General features: G+C 47.9%; 1 protein-coding gene across 1 annotated transcript; it reads right to left on the bottom strand.

The window, feature by feature from the left end:
- Window positions 1-185: 185 nt before the first annotated feature.
- Window positions 186-13,233, bottom strand: CEACAM18 (CEA cell adhesion molecule 18). The gene is given in 7 exon segments (XM_054672935.1): window positions 186-251; window positions 5,696-5,831; window positions 7,589-7,868; window positions 9,219-9,491; window positions 10,200-10,547; window positions 12,171-12,389; window positions 13,194-13,233. Coding segments are annotated over 7 exon segments (1,362 nt in total).
- Window positions 13,234-17,692: the final 4,459 nt, after the last annotated feature.

Raw genomic sequence — 17,692 nt, 5'->3', positions numbered from 1 at the left:
TACCCACGACATCATCTTCAGGTCCCGAGTGGGGTCTGCAGACCTCCTACTGGAGCCTCCATCTCCAGGCTTCCGGGTGACTGGGCTGGGTCCCTCTCTTGCCAGTACCCTCCAAAGAGACCCTGGACCCTTTTCAGCCTCGCTGGCCCTATGGGGACCCCCAGCCCTTCTCCATCACCCTCTCCTCACCTGCTTGCCCTTCTGGTCTTGTCCTCAGGTCTGGGGTGGACACTCATGGAGCCCGATTTGTCCTACGGGGAGAAATCAGGGAAGAAGCCACATCTCAGGTCCCTAAGAAACATGGGAGAGTCCTGGGTAGAGAGAGGTGAAGGGGCCCGACTTCCCACCAAGTCCGAGCCTAAGTCCTCCTCACATGGGACCCTATGGAGGAGATGGTCTGAGGGCTTCACCTCTGCACCGACAGTCCTCAACATCGCCATGCTTTTAAAGATTTCCGAGGGCACTGGAGGAAGATGCCGTTGTGTGGGGGGAAAGAGGCCGGGTGAAGCTGAGGAAGGAGTTGGCACTGCTGGCCTAATTATGAGGGATCACAACGATGGAGGTAATAACAGTAATTTACTTCATACCAATTATATGCCAGGCACTATAGCTTATGACAGGGTTATCTTTAACCCTCCCAACAGCCAAGCAAGACAGATACTTTAACCCATTTGCAGATGAAGAAATGAGGGTCCAGAGAGGTGATGTTACTTGCCCCGGGTCACACAGCCAGAACATAACAGAGGCCAATATTCCCAAACTGGCTTCTCTGATTCCAGACCCCTGCTCTCATATCGGAGGGGAAGCCCCAGACCATGGACACCATGGCGCCTTTGAAAGGAATGGGACAGTGGCGTGGAGGTGGTTCTGCCAGGCCAGGGGGGTTCTTCCAGGTGGTGGAAGATGAGGTGATTCAGATACACTCTTTGAAATACCCTTGAACTTTCTTGAGTTTATCACAATCAGTTTAGAATTGCACATTGAATAATATGATGGCATTAATAATAATATCTGAGATTTTATGAAGTGCTTACTGTGTACCAACCCTTCTTCCAAGGTGTTTACTACTAAGAGCTTACTTTATCCCCATAGGAGATATCCCTGTGAGGTTTGGACCAGTGTTAGTCCCATTTTACACATGGCAAGTAAAGCACAGTCAGGCCGATTGCCTGCTATCTCACTGTATGGCCGACGTTGTAGGCTCCTTGGTGAAGGGACCATATAATAATCATAAATAGGCTCAGTATCTAAATATTAAGATAATTTAAGATGTATCTTCTAAAATCTTTAGCTAACATAGTGAAAACGCATACACGTATGCTGTGTGTCTCCTCAGCTCCCTCTTGCCCCACCATTTATTCTAGGAAATACCACTCCTGTGCCTTTTGGGTGGTATCCAGATCCAATCATGATTAAAATATGAGTAACTCCAGGGTGATCTTTGGGGGAGGGAGAAGGGGAGCTGAAAGGAGGGGGCTGGATCGTGGTAGCTGTGATATTACTGGGGGCAGGGAAAGCAGTTTGTTCATCTTTTGTTCATCAGAGGCCCAAGAATAAAGTCAGGAGCTTGGTGAAATGTGGGGGGACCGAGAAACTGAATGAGAGACAAATGAATGAGTCACTGAGGTTGACTTAATGTCAACCTCATCATCCAAAATTTCACTTTGGATGATGAGGTTGACATTAAGTCAACCTCAGTGACTCATTCATTTGTCCCTCATTCAGTCTCCATCAATGGCTTTGAACACAAGGATAGAAACCCCTGGAAACTTTTCGTCTGAAGAAATTCGAGTGGAAGCAGGATCATTATGGACAGAGGCACTAAGGCCCATTATACTTTTAGGGATCACAAAAATGTTTCAATTTCTTCTAAAATCAGAAGAAAAAAACTGAATACAACCCACCCTATATTTTATACATATTTATATCAAGAGAGTCGTAAAATATAATTTTTAATATTTTTCTAGAGGAGGGCCCACAAAAGCCAAAATGCACCCCTGGATGGAATCCATTCCGTAAAACAAAAATGGCCCTGCTCTTAGGGGAATGAGGAGGGATTCTGGAGCCCTGTCCACATGAGTTCCCTGCCCCACTCCAAACTCTGGCACCTTCTGCAGCCCTTCTGAAGAAAGTGGTTCCAGGTCCAGGAGGGGCCTGCCCCCAGGGCGGAGCCCACCCTAAGGCAGGGGCCCACCCCTTCTCAGCTGAATTCTCTGAGACCTTTTGTCTTGAGACCTGTCTTGAAGACTAGCCAACAACCGGGCATTTCCAAGACCTCGCTGACCTCCCAGGCGAGGTCTTGTATTTAGATATTGAGCCTATTTATGATTATTACATGGTCCCTTAGCAAAGGAGCCTACAACATTGACCATACAGTGAGAAAGCAGGGAGTCAGCCTGTCTGTGCTTTACTTGCCATGTGTAAAATGGAACTAATACTGGTCCCAACCTCACAGGGATATCTCCTATGGGGATAAAGTAAGCTCTTACTAGTAAATACCTTGGAACAAGGGTTGGTACACAGTAAGCACATCATAAAATCTCAGAGATTATTATTAATACCATCATATCATCCTGTTTCTGCCCTTGACCTGAGCCCCTCCCCACTATGTCATGGCCACTCTCTCCATCTGCTTTTGCAATCCCCTTTTCTCTGCTCTTTCCTGAATATGAGAATTCTGTTTCCACCTCGAGCTCTCTTCTCTTCCCATGCAGCATAGTTCCTGGGGTTGGGGTGAGAGACAGAGGAGGGACTAGTGGTTGTCTCTTTCTACTTTTTCTGGTTTTGTTTGGTTTTGTTTTTACTCTTTAAGAACATTCTACATAATTGGTTTACAGCAGTGCTGTCCGGTAGAACTTTTGGCAATGACGAAATGGTCTATATTGGCACCGTCCAATCTCATAGCCACGAGCTGGTGTGACTGAGGAGCTGGATTTTTTACTTATTTAATTTTAATTCATTTTAAACTTAGTCACGTATGACTAGTGGCTACCATATTGGTTAATTCATGTTACAGGCCTTTCCTTCACAGATTATTTACTTATTTATTTTTGAGACGGAGTCTCGCACTGTCGCCCAGGCTGGAGTGCCACGGTGTGATCTCGACTCACTGCAACCTGCATCTCCCAGGTTCAAGTGATTCTCCTGCCTCAGCCTCCCAAGTAACTGGGATTACAGGTGACTACCACCACACTTGGCTAATTTTTTGTATTTTTAGTAGAGACGGGATTTCACTATGTTGGCCAGGCTGGTCTCGAACTCCTGACCTCATGATCCGCCCGCCTTGGCCTCCCAACATGCTGGGATTACAGGCGTGAGCCACTGTGCCTGGCCTATTTATTTATTTTTTATACAGGGTGTCTGTTGCCCAGGCTGGAGTGCAGTGGCACGATCTTGGCTCACTGAGCCTCTGCCTCTTGGGCTCAAGAGATCCTCCCACCTCAGCCTCCTGAGTAGCTGGAACTCCAGAAGCACTCCACCACTCCAGGCTAACTTTTGTATTTTTTGTAGAGATGAGGTTTCACCATGTTGCCCAGGCTGGTCTTGAACTCCTGGGCTCAAGTAATCTGCTTGACTCAGCCTCCCAAAATGTTGGGATTACAGGCATGAGCTACCATGCCTGGCCATTTCTTCACAGTTTAAATTCAATTTAATATTAAATGAAACAGGTACTAAATCTTACTTAATGTTTAATCTTTCAATTAGATGAACTTTCAATATAATTTTGATCTCACAGTTTATATTTCAATTACATTTTCATTTAGTTTAAATTTTTAGATGAAAATTAGCTCAATAAGGCCAGGCGTGGTGACTCACACCTGTAATCCCAGCACTTTGGGATGCTGAGGCGGGCGGATCACGAGGTCAGGAGATCAAGACCATCCTGGCTAACACGGTGAAACCCCGTCTCTACTAAAAAAAATACAAAAAAATTAGCCAGGTGTGGTGGCGGGCGCCTGTAGTCCTGGCTACTTGGGAGGCTGAGGCAGGAGAACCGCATGAACCTGGGAGGCGGAGCTTGCAGTGAGCTGAGATCGCGCCACTGCACTCCAGCCTGGGCGACAGAGCGAGACTCCATATAAAAAAAAAAAAGAAAGAAAGAAAGAAAGAAAAAGAAAAAAGAAAATTAGCTCAATAAACAAAAGTTTTGTTCTGCAGGACACCTAGGCATATGTGAGAGTCCTTGAGGACTGAGCTGTCACTAGGCATGTTGATCTCAGGTGAAGGAGACTGGCCCCAAGAGATGAGGGCTCTCCTTCCTACCAGTGGGCTCAAGTAGTTCCATCTGCTGCTCCTACTGCAGTCTTAGTAGGAAGGAGATGCGGTCCCTGACCCTGGAAAATCCCCTAAGAAACAGCTTCCTCCGGGCACAATGATGCAACCTGCTGACCCAGCTGCACCCTTGGTCTAGGATTGTTTTTAAGGCTCAGAGGCCTGCCTGTCACCCCAGAGCTCACAGAAAAATATAGGCATTGTGCTTCATCATAATCATCACCATCAGCACTGCATTTGCTACCGTCATCATTAGCACCACCATCACCAACATCATCACCATAATACTATTGTCACCATTATGGCCATCATCATCACCATTGTCATCATCATCATCACTACCAACGTCACCATCACTAGCAACACTAGCATCATCTTTGTCATCATCATCATCATCACCACTATCACCACCACCACTATTACTATCATCACTATCATCACCATCACAATAATGCCATTTCCACTGTTAATCTATACCATCATTGCCATTCCTACTATAATCACCACCATCATCATTGGTACCATTATCTCCATCATTAATGTCATCATCCTCCCAAGCATCACTGCACTTTCTAACATCTACTCCACTGACTCTCAACCAGGGCAAAGTTGCCTCCCATGTGATCTTCATAGTGTCTACAGACATTTTTGGTTTTCTGAACTGGGGTGGTGGTGGTTGTTACTACCAGCATCTAATGGAAAAAGGCCAGTTATGCGGCTAAATGTCCCACAATGCACAGGAGAGCCTTACTACCTCCTCTTCCCCATCAGAGAATTATGGTCCCAATGCTGATAGTGCTGAGGTTGAGAAACTCTGGTCTACTCTATGCTGAGAATGCTGCAAGTCCCCTTTTCCTCCAAGACGTGTATCTAATCCCCACATCACCCTTCAGGCAGGAGTTGCTCCGTTCATTCTTCAGCTGCGCTGAGGATGAGCTATGAGGAGAAGTGACCTACCCAAGGTAACCTAGCCTACAGGTAGCAGAGCTGGGGTTTGAACCCAGACCTTAACCATCCCACCGCCCAATCTCTTCTCCCTGCATAGTTCACCGCTGATACCTGTTTCCCCAACTTCACTTGGTAGCAAAGGATGACTATGTACCAGGAATTGACATGCAGACCTCTCATTTTTTTACCTGTGCCTCTAGGTAAACCTTAATATCCCTTATAAACACAAAGAGAAGGGAAGTTGCTAGAAGAAACCCCACAGCTATTTAGAACCATGGCTGACTCTAAACCCTCTCTTGCTCCCATCAGCTTCAGGTCCTGGGGGCTGATCTGTCTGCCCCAGATGATCCCTGACAACCCAGTTCCTGGCTTATCCCTCCCCCTCTGGCTCTGTTTCCCCTCTGGAGGGAGGGCTGGCTCCTGAGTCCCAGCCCCCAGACAACATCCCACCCTTGTCCCAGAGCAATGAGGGCACCTGATTGAGTAGTGGTTGATCAGAGCATGGATCAGGACTCCACAGAGGTAGACGCCACCCAGCACTGTCAGCATGATGAGGAACATTACCATGGATCCTGAGATGGAGAAATCTCTGTGGACAACAGGTAAGATCCCTGAAGGAAGAGGACACCTGGGGGTCAGGACCACGACTGACCCATTCATGCATTCACTCATCTCTTCACCCACCCACATATCCGTTCTTCAAAGATTTTTCAACATCTATTATCAGCAAAGCACTGTTCCAGGTATGAGGGATTCAGCAGCCAACAAAACAAACTCCTTGTACCCATGGGCCTGACATTCTAGCTGGGAAGTGGACAGTGGACAATTAGGCAAAGAGATGTCTCACACTGCAAGCAACCATAAGTGAATAGAGAAGAATAAACCCTCATAAGGGGAGAGACAGTGACTGGAAGGGGGGTGTGCGACACAGGGTCATTAACTCATCCATAAGGGGAGAGACAGTGACTGGGAGAGGGGTGTGTGACACAGGGTCATTAACTCATTGCATAAATGTTCACTGAGCACCAACTATGTGCTACACACTGTGCCAAGCACTGAGGACAAATGGAAAACAGAAAGCTTGCCCAGGGTGGATCACCTGAGGTCAAGAGTTCAAGACCAGCCTGGGCAACATGGTGAAACCCCATCTCTACTCTATTTTGTAAAAATACAAAAATTAGCTGGGCACAGTGGCGTGTGCCTGTAATCCCAGCTACTCAAGAGGCTGAGGCAGGAGAATCACTTGAGTCCGGGAGGTGCAGGTTGCAGTGAGCAGAGATTGCACCACTGCATCCAGCCTGGGCAACAGAGCGAGACTCTGTTAAAAAAAAAAAAAAAAAAAAAAAAAAAGCTTCCCCAGCTTCTGCCCTCCTGAAGCTTGTAGTCCAGGGGAAGAGAAAAACGTGAATCAATGACTTGGAGGGCTGCATGCACACATCGTGTCTGGTGCATAGTAGGTGCTTAGGAAGTAGTGTGGCTGAAGTAAAGTCTGCAGACCACATCCTGTAATGTCTCCTGTACTTTCTTGCACAGTTATTCTCACAGCACCCTTTCCCTGCAGGGATTCTTATCCTTTCATTACAGGTGAGGAAACTGAGTCTCGGAACAATGGAGCTGCTTGTCCCAGGTTCATGGAGATAGGCAGCAGCAGAATGGGGATTTGGACCCAGAACCTTGGGCTGTAGAGCCCCTGCATTTACCTGCCACACTCCTCTGCTGTCTCCCTGAGCACGTCAGTCTCTCTCCTTGATGCAGAAGATTGGACGCATGGTTGCTAAGAAGATGCTTTCCCCATTTACAAATTCACTCCCAAGCCAAGTTTCTGACGCCATGGCCATGCCAAATCTCTACTCCCCCTCCACCCGTCCCGTCCCTGCGTCTTTCTAATTCCTCATCTTGAAGCAGCTGAGGAGAGCAGTTGAGGGCGTAGGCTATGCCTGCCTGGGCTTGAATTCCACCTCTTCCATGGGTTATGGAGCAATAGAGCCTTGAATAAGCACTCAAACTCCATGGGGCTCAGTTTTCTCCCCTGTCAAATGGAGATGATGCTAATCCCACTCACTTACTCCATAGAGAAATGGTGAGAGTCACACAGGTTAGAACAAAGGCGGGCACATAGTAAGTGCTCAGCCAATGTCTGCTACTCTTATCCCCCTGGGAGTCACCCTGACTCTGATCTGAGGACTCCAGAGGATTCACAGAGGAGGCAGCTTTGGACCCAGACCTCAGAGAACTGGGAGATTTCACCCAGAGGTTGCGAGCATGTCATGGCAGGGTGGAGGTGGCACTCCTGAGGGTGGGCACTGCCTAGCAGGGCATGGAGGCAGGGAGATGTGCAGAGCATGAGCCTGGACAGGAGCTGCTGCACTCATGGGGGGCCTGGATCCTGACGTCCATGTACATGATCAGCTGTGTCACAGGGTTCTCCACAGTGCATTGCTAATGGCCCATCTACTCCCAGGCAAGACTCGAGAGGTTCATCTTTGCATCTGAGAAGTTCAGGAGGGAGCCATTGTGGATCCAGTGGTACTTGAGATCCAGGAAGGAATAGCAGATACACTCCATTTCCACTTGGGAGCCGATCTCAGCTGTCACAATGCCGCTGAAATCATCAGGATTGCTCCTCAGCAGCACATAGTCGGGCCCATCTGTAGAGACAGGGTAGGAGGCCCAGGCTATGTTTCTGACCCCTCGGCGTCCCGTCTCATGAAGTCCTCCCCCAGCCAAGAGGTTCCCCACTGTGCGCCTCGGGCTAACCCCTAGACCTGCCCCAGGCAAGGCAGCTGTGTCAACAACAATAACCATGAGAGCATCTTCTATGATTAAGGAACTACTAGAGGCCAGGCCCATGGTGCCATTTACATGGTAATAAAATTGGTGGAGTAAAAGCCAACACATGGGGCCTGCTGTGTGCCAGGCACTGTTCTAAGCTCTGTGCCTGTCCCCACATTTGTGGAATTCCCAGAACAACCCATGTGACTGGTTCCACCATTGATCCATTTTATAGATGGAAAACAATGAGGTTTGGAGGAGAGGATTAGGACTTTATGACTCCAACTGACACAGGAGGATTGAGCCAGTCTCAGGGCCTGGGAGCAACTGCCCTGAGCAGCTGCAGCCTCTGGATCCTGGGTCTTGGTTCCAAGCCTCTGACCTGTAAACAGCTGTATGGAGGTCAGAAATTGTTCACCCCTCAACCCCACCTTCTACAGGATGGGTGCCGTAGCCTGTGCTTAGGAAATCTGACAGACCGCTGGAGTAGTTCCAGGAGACGTGAAAGTGATTTTAGATGTGTGATTATGTTTTTCAGTTGGAAGATGTGGAAGAGTTTATTAAACTCTGTGAGCAGTCCTGGAATACTAGGGAAAAATCTAAGTGTTAATGTATTTATGAGTTCAGCGTATTCAATTTCCAAGAGCTGTCTGAGAATTTGTGGAGGTCTTCCTGGGTGGTGAACTTGCCCCGGTAGGCAGCTAAAGGGCTATAAAGAAAAAAGAATGTATGGAATGCATAATTGAGTCTTTAAATAAAGCTCTCTGTTTAAGGGAGCATAGCCTGTTCAGTTTCAGTGAAAGAGAGTGACAGGGACTATACTAAATTTAGTAGAAAAGAAGAAAGAAATTAATGAGCAGTATTTCAAGGCTCAAGGGGCTTGAAAACTTAATAATTGAACATCAATTTAAGAAACAATGGTATTAAGTAGTCCCCTCTTTACACAAAAGCAGACCTCAACAAAGGCACACTGACCATTTCTAATCTGAGAAGTGGGGACTGGCGTCTTCATTTCAAACTCGAGTGTACCACGTTTCTGAGTGGCAGGGGCAGCTCCCAAGTTCACAGGGCTCAGGAGCCTGAGCTGATTCCAATCCAGAGTGAGCTGGCTGCAGGCTGGCCCAGGATGCCCCCTCTCTCCAGCTCAGCCTGTCCTAACATATTCCTATCCCTAGAAAGCCCTGAGACCAGCCCTGGCTTCAGTCCCAGGAGCCCAGACCACTCACAGGCCACAGTCAGAGAGATGCATTCACTTCTCTGAAAGATCTCTGGGAAACTCTCTATCACGCACTGAATTGTTCTGTCATAGCGGCTGACCCTGAGGATGACGAGGGTCTTGCCGTCCGGGGAAATTGTCATCCGGTCACTACTAGAGGTAGGCACGTCGTTCACATACCACGTGATGTTGGTGACATTTGTGTGGCAGTCGGCAGCCACAGAATCCATGTTCTCCACCAGGGAGCTGGCATTGACGGAGATACCCGGATTGCTTCCCAACTCTGGGTGAAGCAGGAAAGAGAAAAAAATTACAAGTGGGGTCTGCTTCCCCAAGCACTGCTCCTCTCCAGGGGACTTCTGGGCATGTTGGAGAGAAGCCAAGAGCTGTAAGATAAGATCTGGCATCCTGGCAAGGGAGCCGAGAAGGGCAGAGGAGTAGGCACAGGGCAATGAGGCTGCCGAGGTGTGGGCCTTGCCTGAGCCACTGCCGTGCTGTCTGCTGCCATAATGGTGAGCTCTTGGCATAAACATGTGGCCTAATCATTGTTTCTGATCCCCCAAACCAGGACCCTCATCCAGGAGACATGAGAGGTTCTGAGTGAGAGGTGGCATTTGGCTACACAATACTACTCCATTATTTGAGTCCCATTCACTTTACGAATACTCCCTCCAACGCTACGACAAACCACAATGGTGGGTTCCTCCCCACTCTACAGATGAGGAAACTGAAGAACACAAAAGGAACACAAATGGGCCAGGGTCCTGCAGTATGTATTTGCAGCCACTGTCAAATACAGGACTGCTTGTCTTCCAACTCCGCCCTCTCCACCAGCCCTCAGATCCCCCAGGAGCTGTCCATGGTACACAAGATTCCAGGGCGGCTCCGTGATTTCCACTCCCGGTGTCATGCTCTGTATACTGTCCTTCTCTCAAATGTGTCACATCTAGCTCTCCTTGGGGGTTGGGAAACAGAGCACCTGCTAACCCACCTAGAACCTCCAGCCAGCCGGTTGCTCTTTGGGTCTCATTGCCTGCAACCACCCGAACAGTGTAGTTTCCCGTGTCATTTAATGCAGTCGGCCTGATCAACAGGCTGCCTTCTCTGTTCACTCTCTCCCTGCCAGTGTACATGGGCCCAGGCTGCTGGGCACTGGACGGTTTGTGGCTGATAATCATGTTTCCTGCGCTGTCGTTTGCACCCCAGTACCAGCTGTATTCCTGAACATCCCCAGGGACGTTATCCAGGGCCAGGACAGTCCGATATCCCTTGATCCCCAGGGTTTGGGTGATGAAGATTTGGCCAGAGGCCTGGCAGATCCCACAGGCCAGCAGACTGGCTGAAGAAGACAAGGAAAAAAGACACAGAGAAGTTCACAAAGAGATTCAGACTGGCTGAGAAGACAAGGAAAAAAGACACCATCTGGGAACGATTCCCAGAAACGCTGGTGAACCAGGCAAGAGTTTCTGGCTCCTGGTAGAGTCCCCAGCTTGTCCCCTCCTGTGCCTCCCCTCAGCCCCTGCCGTGGTCCATTTTACCCTTATCTTCTCCCAGGCCCTCCTCGCTAGCCACACAGCCTCCAATCCATCCTCACATCACAGTTATGTAAATGTTAATAAGCCCAAGTTGCGACCCTGTTCTCCTCTGCTCAAACACCTTCCATGGCTCCCCAGTGCTCTTAGGATAAAGCCCAAACTCTTAGGTGGGTATATGAAACACTCTCAGCCAGAGCTGGTGTTTGTGACTCATCGAGCCTCCTTGTGGAGCACACCTACCCCGTCCTGTCCCCATATGCACCTTTTACTCATTTATTCCTGTAGTTATTTATCAGAAGACATGACTGCCACGCTGTATGCCCCAGGCCTCTACATAGCTCTCTTGGTGCACCACACCTACTCCTAACTCCAGGCTTCGCACACGCTGTTCCCCATTCCCGGCAGGGACTCCTTTTCCCTCCTCTCCATCTGCACCCTTCTTGCTGACTCACTTCTATTCATCACTCAGGTCTCAGCTTGGATGTCTCCTCCACCCCAGCCTGGGTCAGGTGTCCCCTCTGGGCTCCCCCAGCTCCTCCTGGACTCCCCCCATCCCAGCCATGACTTCTGGGGGTCCTCAGAGTCTGGTCACATATCTATATCTTGCCCTGGACTGTGGGCTCCAGGAGGGCAGGACTGCCCTGTCTCAGTCACCACTGAGTCCCCAGCACCCCCGAGCATAGGCTGGACACAGGGGGAGTTCAGTAATGATTGTCTGGGTGAGAAATACTCCCCCGAGAATTTCTACATGTCTTTGATTTTGCATCTAAATTCACTGGAGTGGGTGTGAATGGAGGTGGCAGCCTGTTACCACATATGACATGGGCAGTTGTCCACTGCCCTGTGAACCCCAAGCCTGGGCTATGTGGAGGAGGCAGAGATGCCTGAGACCCCAGCTCTAGGCCTCACGTATGGACACACTGGACCTGTTCAAGGACAGTACACGTGGTAAAGCAGGACAGTTGTGCTTGTAGGGGGCACAGAAGGTCCTGGGCAAAGGTGAGGGGCTGGGAAGGAATCTGGCCTGAGAGGTGGGGGAGGGGATGGGGCAGATGGGGGCACCCAGTGGGAGGTGAGTGCAGGGAGGTGAGGGTGAAGGTCCAAGCTCCTGATTCCTGGGCGTAGATAGAAATACATTTTCTCTCTCTCTCTCTCTCTCTCTGTGTGCGCGCGCGTGTGTGTGTGTGTGTAACACCACATGTGTGGGTCTGTGCAGGGGTGTGTCTAGGGGCAAAGTGTGCCCACGTGTGTGAGCTCATGAAAGTTGTGCTGAGGGTCCTGCCCCTTCTCCTCTCCCCGACCCCTGCTCTGGGAGTTTCTTGATGTGCCCGTGGATGGGGATGGTCCCAGCCCCCTCCCCGCCGCTTTGCTCCTAGCTGCCCTTCCCTCAGTCCTGGGAAGCTCATCCAGCATCCAGCATCTCTTACCCATGAGGAAGACCCTCCTCCACAGGCTCCATCTGGGTCTGGAAAGGTCCACGAGCTGCCTGGGATCCTCCAGGAGGAGGGGTCCCTCCAGAGACACAGCCACCTCCTCTGCTCCCTCCAAGACCTGTGTCTCCTGGCACAGAGGCTGCCGGCCTCGTCTCCCAGCCTTCAGGGCGGCCTTTCCTCCCCAGGGTGGACTCTGACCAGCAGGGGTGGGGCCTGGGGAAGACGGCTCTTGAGAGCCCGACCTTATCTTTATGGCTTTATGTTGCCTTTAGTTCATTATTTATTTACTTATTTTTATAATAATTTACATTTTTTTCTCTGGTCATGAAAAAACGGAAAAACACAGGCTCACTGTTGGGAAAACAAGGAAAACCAGAAAATACAGCCAAGTGCCTCAAAGATAGGACATCAAACTCCTCAACTGTATGTCCTGTTTCCATTTGGTTTGGTTTTCCTATGCAGGGCCCAGCTTTTTTTTTGTTTTCACAGAGTCTCGCTCTGTCACCAGGCTGGAGTGCAATGGCATGATCTTGGCTCACCGCAACCTCGTCTTCCGGGTCCAAGTGATTCACCTGCCTCAGCCTCCCGAGTAGCTGGGACTACAGGCTCGTGCCACCACACCCAGCTAATTTTTGTGTTTTTAGTAGAGACGGGGTTTCATTATGCTGGCCAGGATGGTCTTGATCTCTTGACCTCGTGATCCGCCCACCTCGGCCTCCCAAAGTGCTGGGATTACAGGTGTGAGCCACCGTGCCCGGTGCAGGGCCCAACTTTTAGACTGCCTGGGGCTGTTTTACAACTGGCTGCTTTCCTCCTCAACAGTGGACTATTTCTCTATGTCACTAAATATTCCTCCCATGACCATTGTGAATGGCTGCAGGGAATGCTCTTCTAGACCTGAACTAGTGTGTGCATAACCAGGTCCCTTTGTGAAAGTTCTCACAAGCCAAAAAATCCCTGAGAAATACAGTGGGGAAGGCTGTGAAGCGAGGGCTCTCTGACAACAAAAATTTTCACAGAAGACGCTGCAGAAACCATAGCCTTGCACAAAAGCCATCGCAACCTTCCACCAAAAAAAATACTTCTGTGACAAGTATTTGGACAGCAACCTCCGGTCCAAACTTGGACTGACGTCACCCTCGTTAGGGATCCTTGTAGCCTAGGATAATTTTCTCAAAACATTTATGGGGTCCTCCTCATTTTTCCATTGAAAACCCTTTGTGTTCTTTTACCTCCCTAAACGTGCACGTAGTTTACTATAGCACCTGGATTCCCATTGCAATGCCCCATTCCTGAATACATATCATTTTCTTTTAGAGAGCTTCTCTCTGTTTGTTATTTAGGTTGACACTTTGTTGTTGGAGGGTCAGGCTGTTTCTAAAAACAGGGATCCAGGACAGGGGAGTTGTGCACAGAAGTAATGAGGTATGGGCGCCTTGAAACCTGACAGAGAGACAGACAGACAGGGACGTAAAAAAAAATGCAGGCAGAGTGAGATACAGAGGGAAGACACAGAAACAGAGAGAGAGAGAGAGAGAAAGAACAACTCAGAAATGTCCAATTGACAAGGTCTTTCTAACCGTACTTGGGAATGTGTTTGTCTTTCATTTTGATAACACACCCTACTTTTTAAATTATAAAAGGAGTGAATTTGAATTTGTTATAAAAATTTTTGATTTACATACTTACATATTTATGTAATATTATTATTTAACATTTACATATTTATATTTGTATTTACATATTTTATATGTATAACTATGTAAGTATGTAAAATAAATATAAAATTATTTATTGTCATTTAACGAATACCATTTTTTAAAACCACCCAGAGATACAACCAGCTGTTTTCTATGTGTCTTTTCAGTTTGGGTATGTTATAGCTGGCATACGCATGCACATATGAATCTCTTTTATTAGAGCAGAATTATATCATTAAATTTTTGTTTTTATTAGGGCTTTTCAAATGTTAAACCCAAGTTTTGTCAGAGTAAGGTGAATATGCACCTCTGGATGTCTACTGGTTTATAAAATATCTTTGAAGTCTTCTTCTGTGCCCTGAAAACCCATATGAATATTTGCAGCCTACAGCCAAACACCTCCATGTTAGTTTTAATAGGAAAATAACGCATTTGTTACCACTGATGTTAGTTAATTGGCCTGCCCCAGTATGACAGTGTAAATGGTGCCTCTGAAATATATACAAAGTGGATCTTCTGGCTTTAGCTCCCTTGAAGCACTCCCCACATTCTGCCTCAGGTCCTGGACTCCCACGGGAGAAACATGGCTTTGCACCATCACTGTTCATTATTCATGGCTGCGTAGTATTCCACTGGATTGGATATGGGTTGAGTTATTCAACCAATCCTCTATTTGCAATCATTTATGTCCTTTCAGTTTCGTTTTTTTTTTTTTTTCCAGACAGAGTGTCACTCTGTCCTCCAGGCTGGAGGTCAGTGGTGTGATCCAGGCTCACTGCAACCTCTGCCTCCTGAGTTCAAGTGATTCTCATGCCTCAGCCTCCAGAGTAGCTGGGATTACAGGCATGTGCCATCACATCGGGCTAATATTTTTTGTATTTTTAGTAGAGACGGGATTTTGCCATGTTGGCCAGGCTGGTCTTCAACTCCTGGGTTCAAGTGATCCATCCCCCTCGGCATCTCAAGTGTTGGGATTACAGGCATGAGCCACTGGGCCAGGCCGGGTTCTTTCAATTAAAAAACACGATATTTTAGAGCAGTTTTAGGTTTACAGCAAAATTCAGCAGAAGGTACAGAGGTTTTTCATATATTACCTGCCCTCCCGCATGCACAGCCACCCCCATTATCAACAGCCCCACCAGAGTGGTACATTCATTGCATTTGATGAGCTCACGTTGACGCAATATTAGCACCCAAAGCCCATAGTTTATATTAGAGTTCTTTTTTTTTTTTTTTTTTGAGACAGAGTCTTGCTCTGTCGCCAGGCTGGAGTGCAGTGGCACAATCTCAGCTCACTCAACCTCCACCTCCCAGGTTCAAGCGATTCCCCTGTCTCAGCCTCCCAAGTAGCTGGGACTACAGGCACACACCACCACGCCTGGCTAATTCTTTGTGTTTTAGTAGAGACGGGGTTTCACCATGTTGTTCAGAATGGTCTCAACCTCTGACCTTGTGATCCACCCACCTTGGCCTCCCAAAGTGCTGGGATTACAGGCGTGAGCCACCATGCCTGGCCCACTTTTTTTTGTACACAGCAGCATGAACAGCTTTTGCCTAGTCCCATTTGTAGATCCGTGATTAATCCCAGAGGTGAACTTGCACAGGAAAGAACTCAACCCTACTTAAATAGAGGTCTGGCCTTTGCTCTCAGCTACTGGGAGGGAACTCTAAGCCCCTGGAATATCTCACCTGATAGGAATGTCTTTATTTACCTTAGCGCCTTGCCCAATAATATGACTAATATTCATAATAATATGACCAAATAGTTATATTCGTCTAATAATATGACCACCAAATAGTCTAATAATATGACTAATGGTAGGGACTTTGGGTCACTGTTGTCAGCTCTATCTCTAGAGCAGCTGAAGCTAAGATCAGCCATGTGAACAGCCATCCATATCTACATGGCAAAGCCACAATAAAAACCCTGGGCATCAAGGCTTGGGTGAGTGTCCCTGGTTGGTGACACTCTATGCATGTTGTCACACGTCATGTAAGGAGGAATTACTGCTGTCTGTGATTGTACTGGGAGGGGACAACTGGAAACTACACATTTGGAATTCACTGGACCCTGCCCCATGCTCTTCTCCCCTTGGCTGACTTTAATCTGTATCCTTTTGCTGTAATGAGACATAACATGAGAATAACAGCTTTCAGTGAGTTCTGTGAGTCCTACTTGTGAACTGTCGAAACTGAAGGTGATCAGGGGACCCCTGAGTGTGAAGCTGGAGTTAGAAGTGAGGATGGTCTTGTGCACTGCCCCCAAATTACTGAGGACTGCTGGGTCAAAGGCTGTACAGGCTGTTTGAGGAAAGACCATGGTTAAGACGGGGGATTCCTGGTCACACTGCCTGGTTTGAACCTAATGCTGCCACTTACCTGCCACGTGATCTCAGTTAAGTTTCCTATCTCCCCTAAACTTCGCTTTCTACACCTGTAAACTGGGGACATTACCTTAGAAAATTAACACAGAAACAGAAAACCAATGCCGCATGTTCTCACTTATAAGTGGCAGTTAAAAGATGAGAACACTTGGACACATAGAGGGGAACATCAGACACCGGGGCCTCCTTGAGGGTGGACAGTAAGAGGAGGGAGAGGAGCAGAAAAAATAGCTATTGGGTACTAGGCATAGTACCTGGGTAATGAAATAATCTGTACAAAAAACCTCCATGACACAAGTTTACCTATATAACAAATCTGCACGTGTACCCAAAACCTAAAATAAAGGTTAAGAAATAAAAAATTTAAATAAATTTAAAAGAATCTTAGGGTCTACAACTACTATGTACCCACAAAAATTAAAAAGAAAAAGAAATTGTTTTTAATTGGGATATAAAATGTTTCCTCCTCATAGGGCTGTTCAGAAAAAACTACAGAAGAAAGTGTAGAATGTAGAATCCTTCTTAGCTGGGCTCTCGTGTCTGAGGTCCTTATTACTAAGGAAAAAGAGAGAGTGGATACTGAGAGGAGACCAGCAACCACAGCCACAGAGAGCGTCCCATCAGCTCCATTTGGCTGCACCAACATGAAGCATTCCTTTTAGACACAGCATTGTGCCATGTCCCTGAAGAAACATGTCCCTCCCTCCATCTAGCCTGTGCATGGTCAGTGATGCCTAGTCTGAACAATCAGGATGAAGATGGCAGAATTGGTTTAATTCAGAGCCCATGGCATGACCCTGACTGTCTCATGCAACGAGACCCTGCTGTTAGGAGAGGAGTGCAGGTTTGGAGGGTGTCTTGAGTTTCAAAGACTCACTCTCATTCCTTTAAGCAGACCCCAGAGCTAAACCTGACCCATCCCATCCGGGATCCCCCATAACTTGGAGAATTTCTTCTGAAACCCTGTCTCTCCAGTCAGGAGTGGCAGCATCCACTGCTCACCTATGGACAGGAAGCAGCCTGGGGAGCAGACCCAAGAGGCCCCTCAGTCTGTTTCTGGAGCCCAGCTTTGTACCTTTTTATTAAGAGAGCAGAACGTCATAGTCCCTCCCAGGGCAAAGTTCTGCCTGGCACAGCCAGAGTGAATGCTAATAAACAGCCACTCCTTCCTGTCTATCTATCTTGGAGATCACAAAAAATGTTAAGTTGGGATCTCTGAGGCGCTGTACAAAAGGTGGGTTTCTCACAGCCCCCTACTCTGGTTTTTGCCACAGGAGGTAGCTGTTATAACTTAATGTTATTAGTAATGTTATTGTTATTGTTAATGTCATTCTTGTTATTTTCCATCTCACTCCCATCTTTGGAAGCTGACTGGAGGCTCCTGCCTCTCACCCTCTCTATCCACTTCTTACCCCTATCCCCAGGAGGTTGT

The sequence above is a fragment of the Pan troglodytes genome, chromosome 20, assembly GCF_028858775.2.
Source record: "Pan troglodytes isolate AG18354 chromosome 20, NHGRI_mPanTro3-v2.0_pri, whole genome shotgun sequence".
In the NCBI taxonomy this organism is placed as follows: domain Eukaryota; kingdom Metazoa; phylum Chordata; class Mammalia; order Primates; family Hominidae; genus Pan; species Pan troglodytes.
This window is presented reverse-complemented; position numbering and strand designations above follow the sequence as displayed.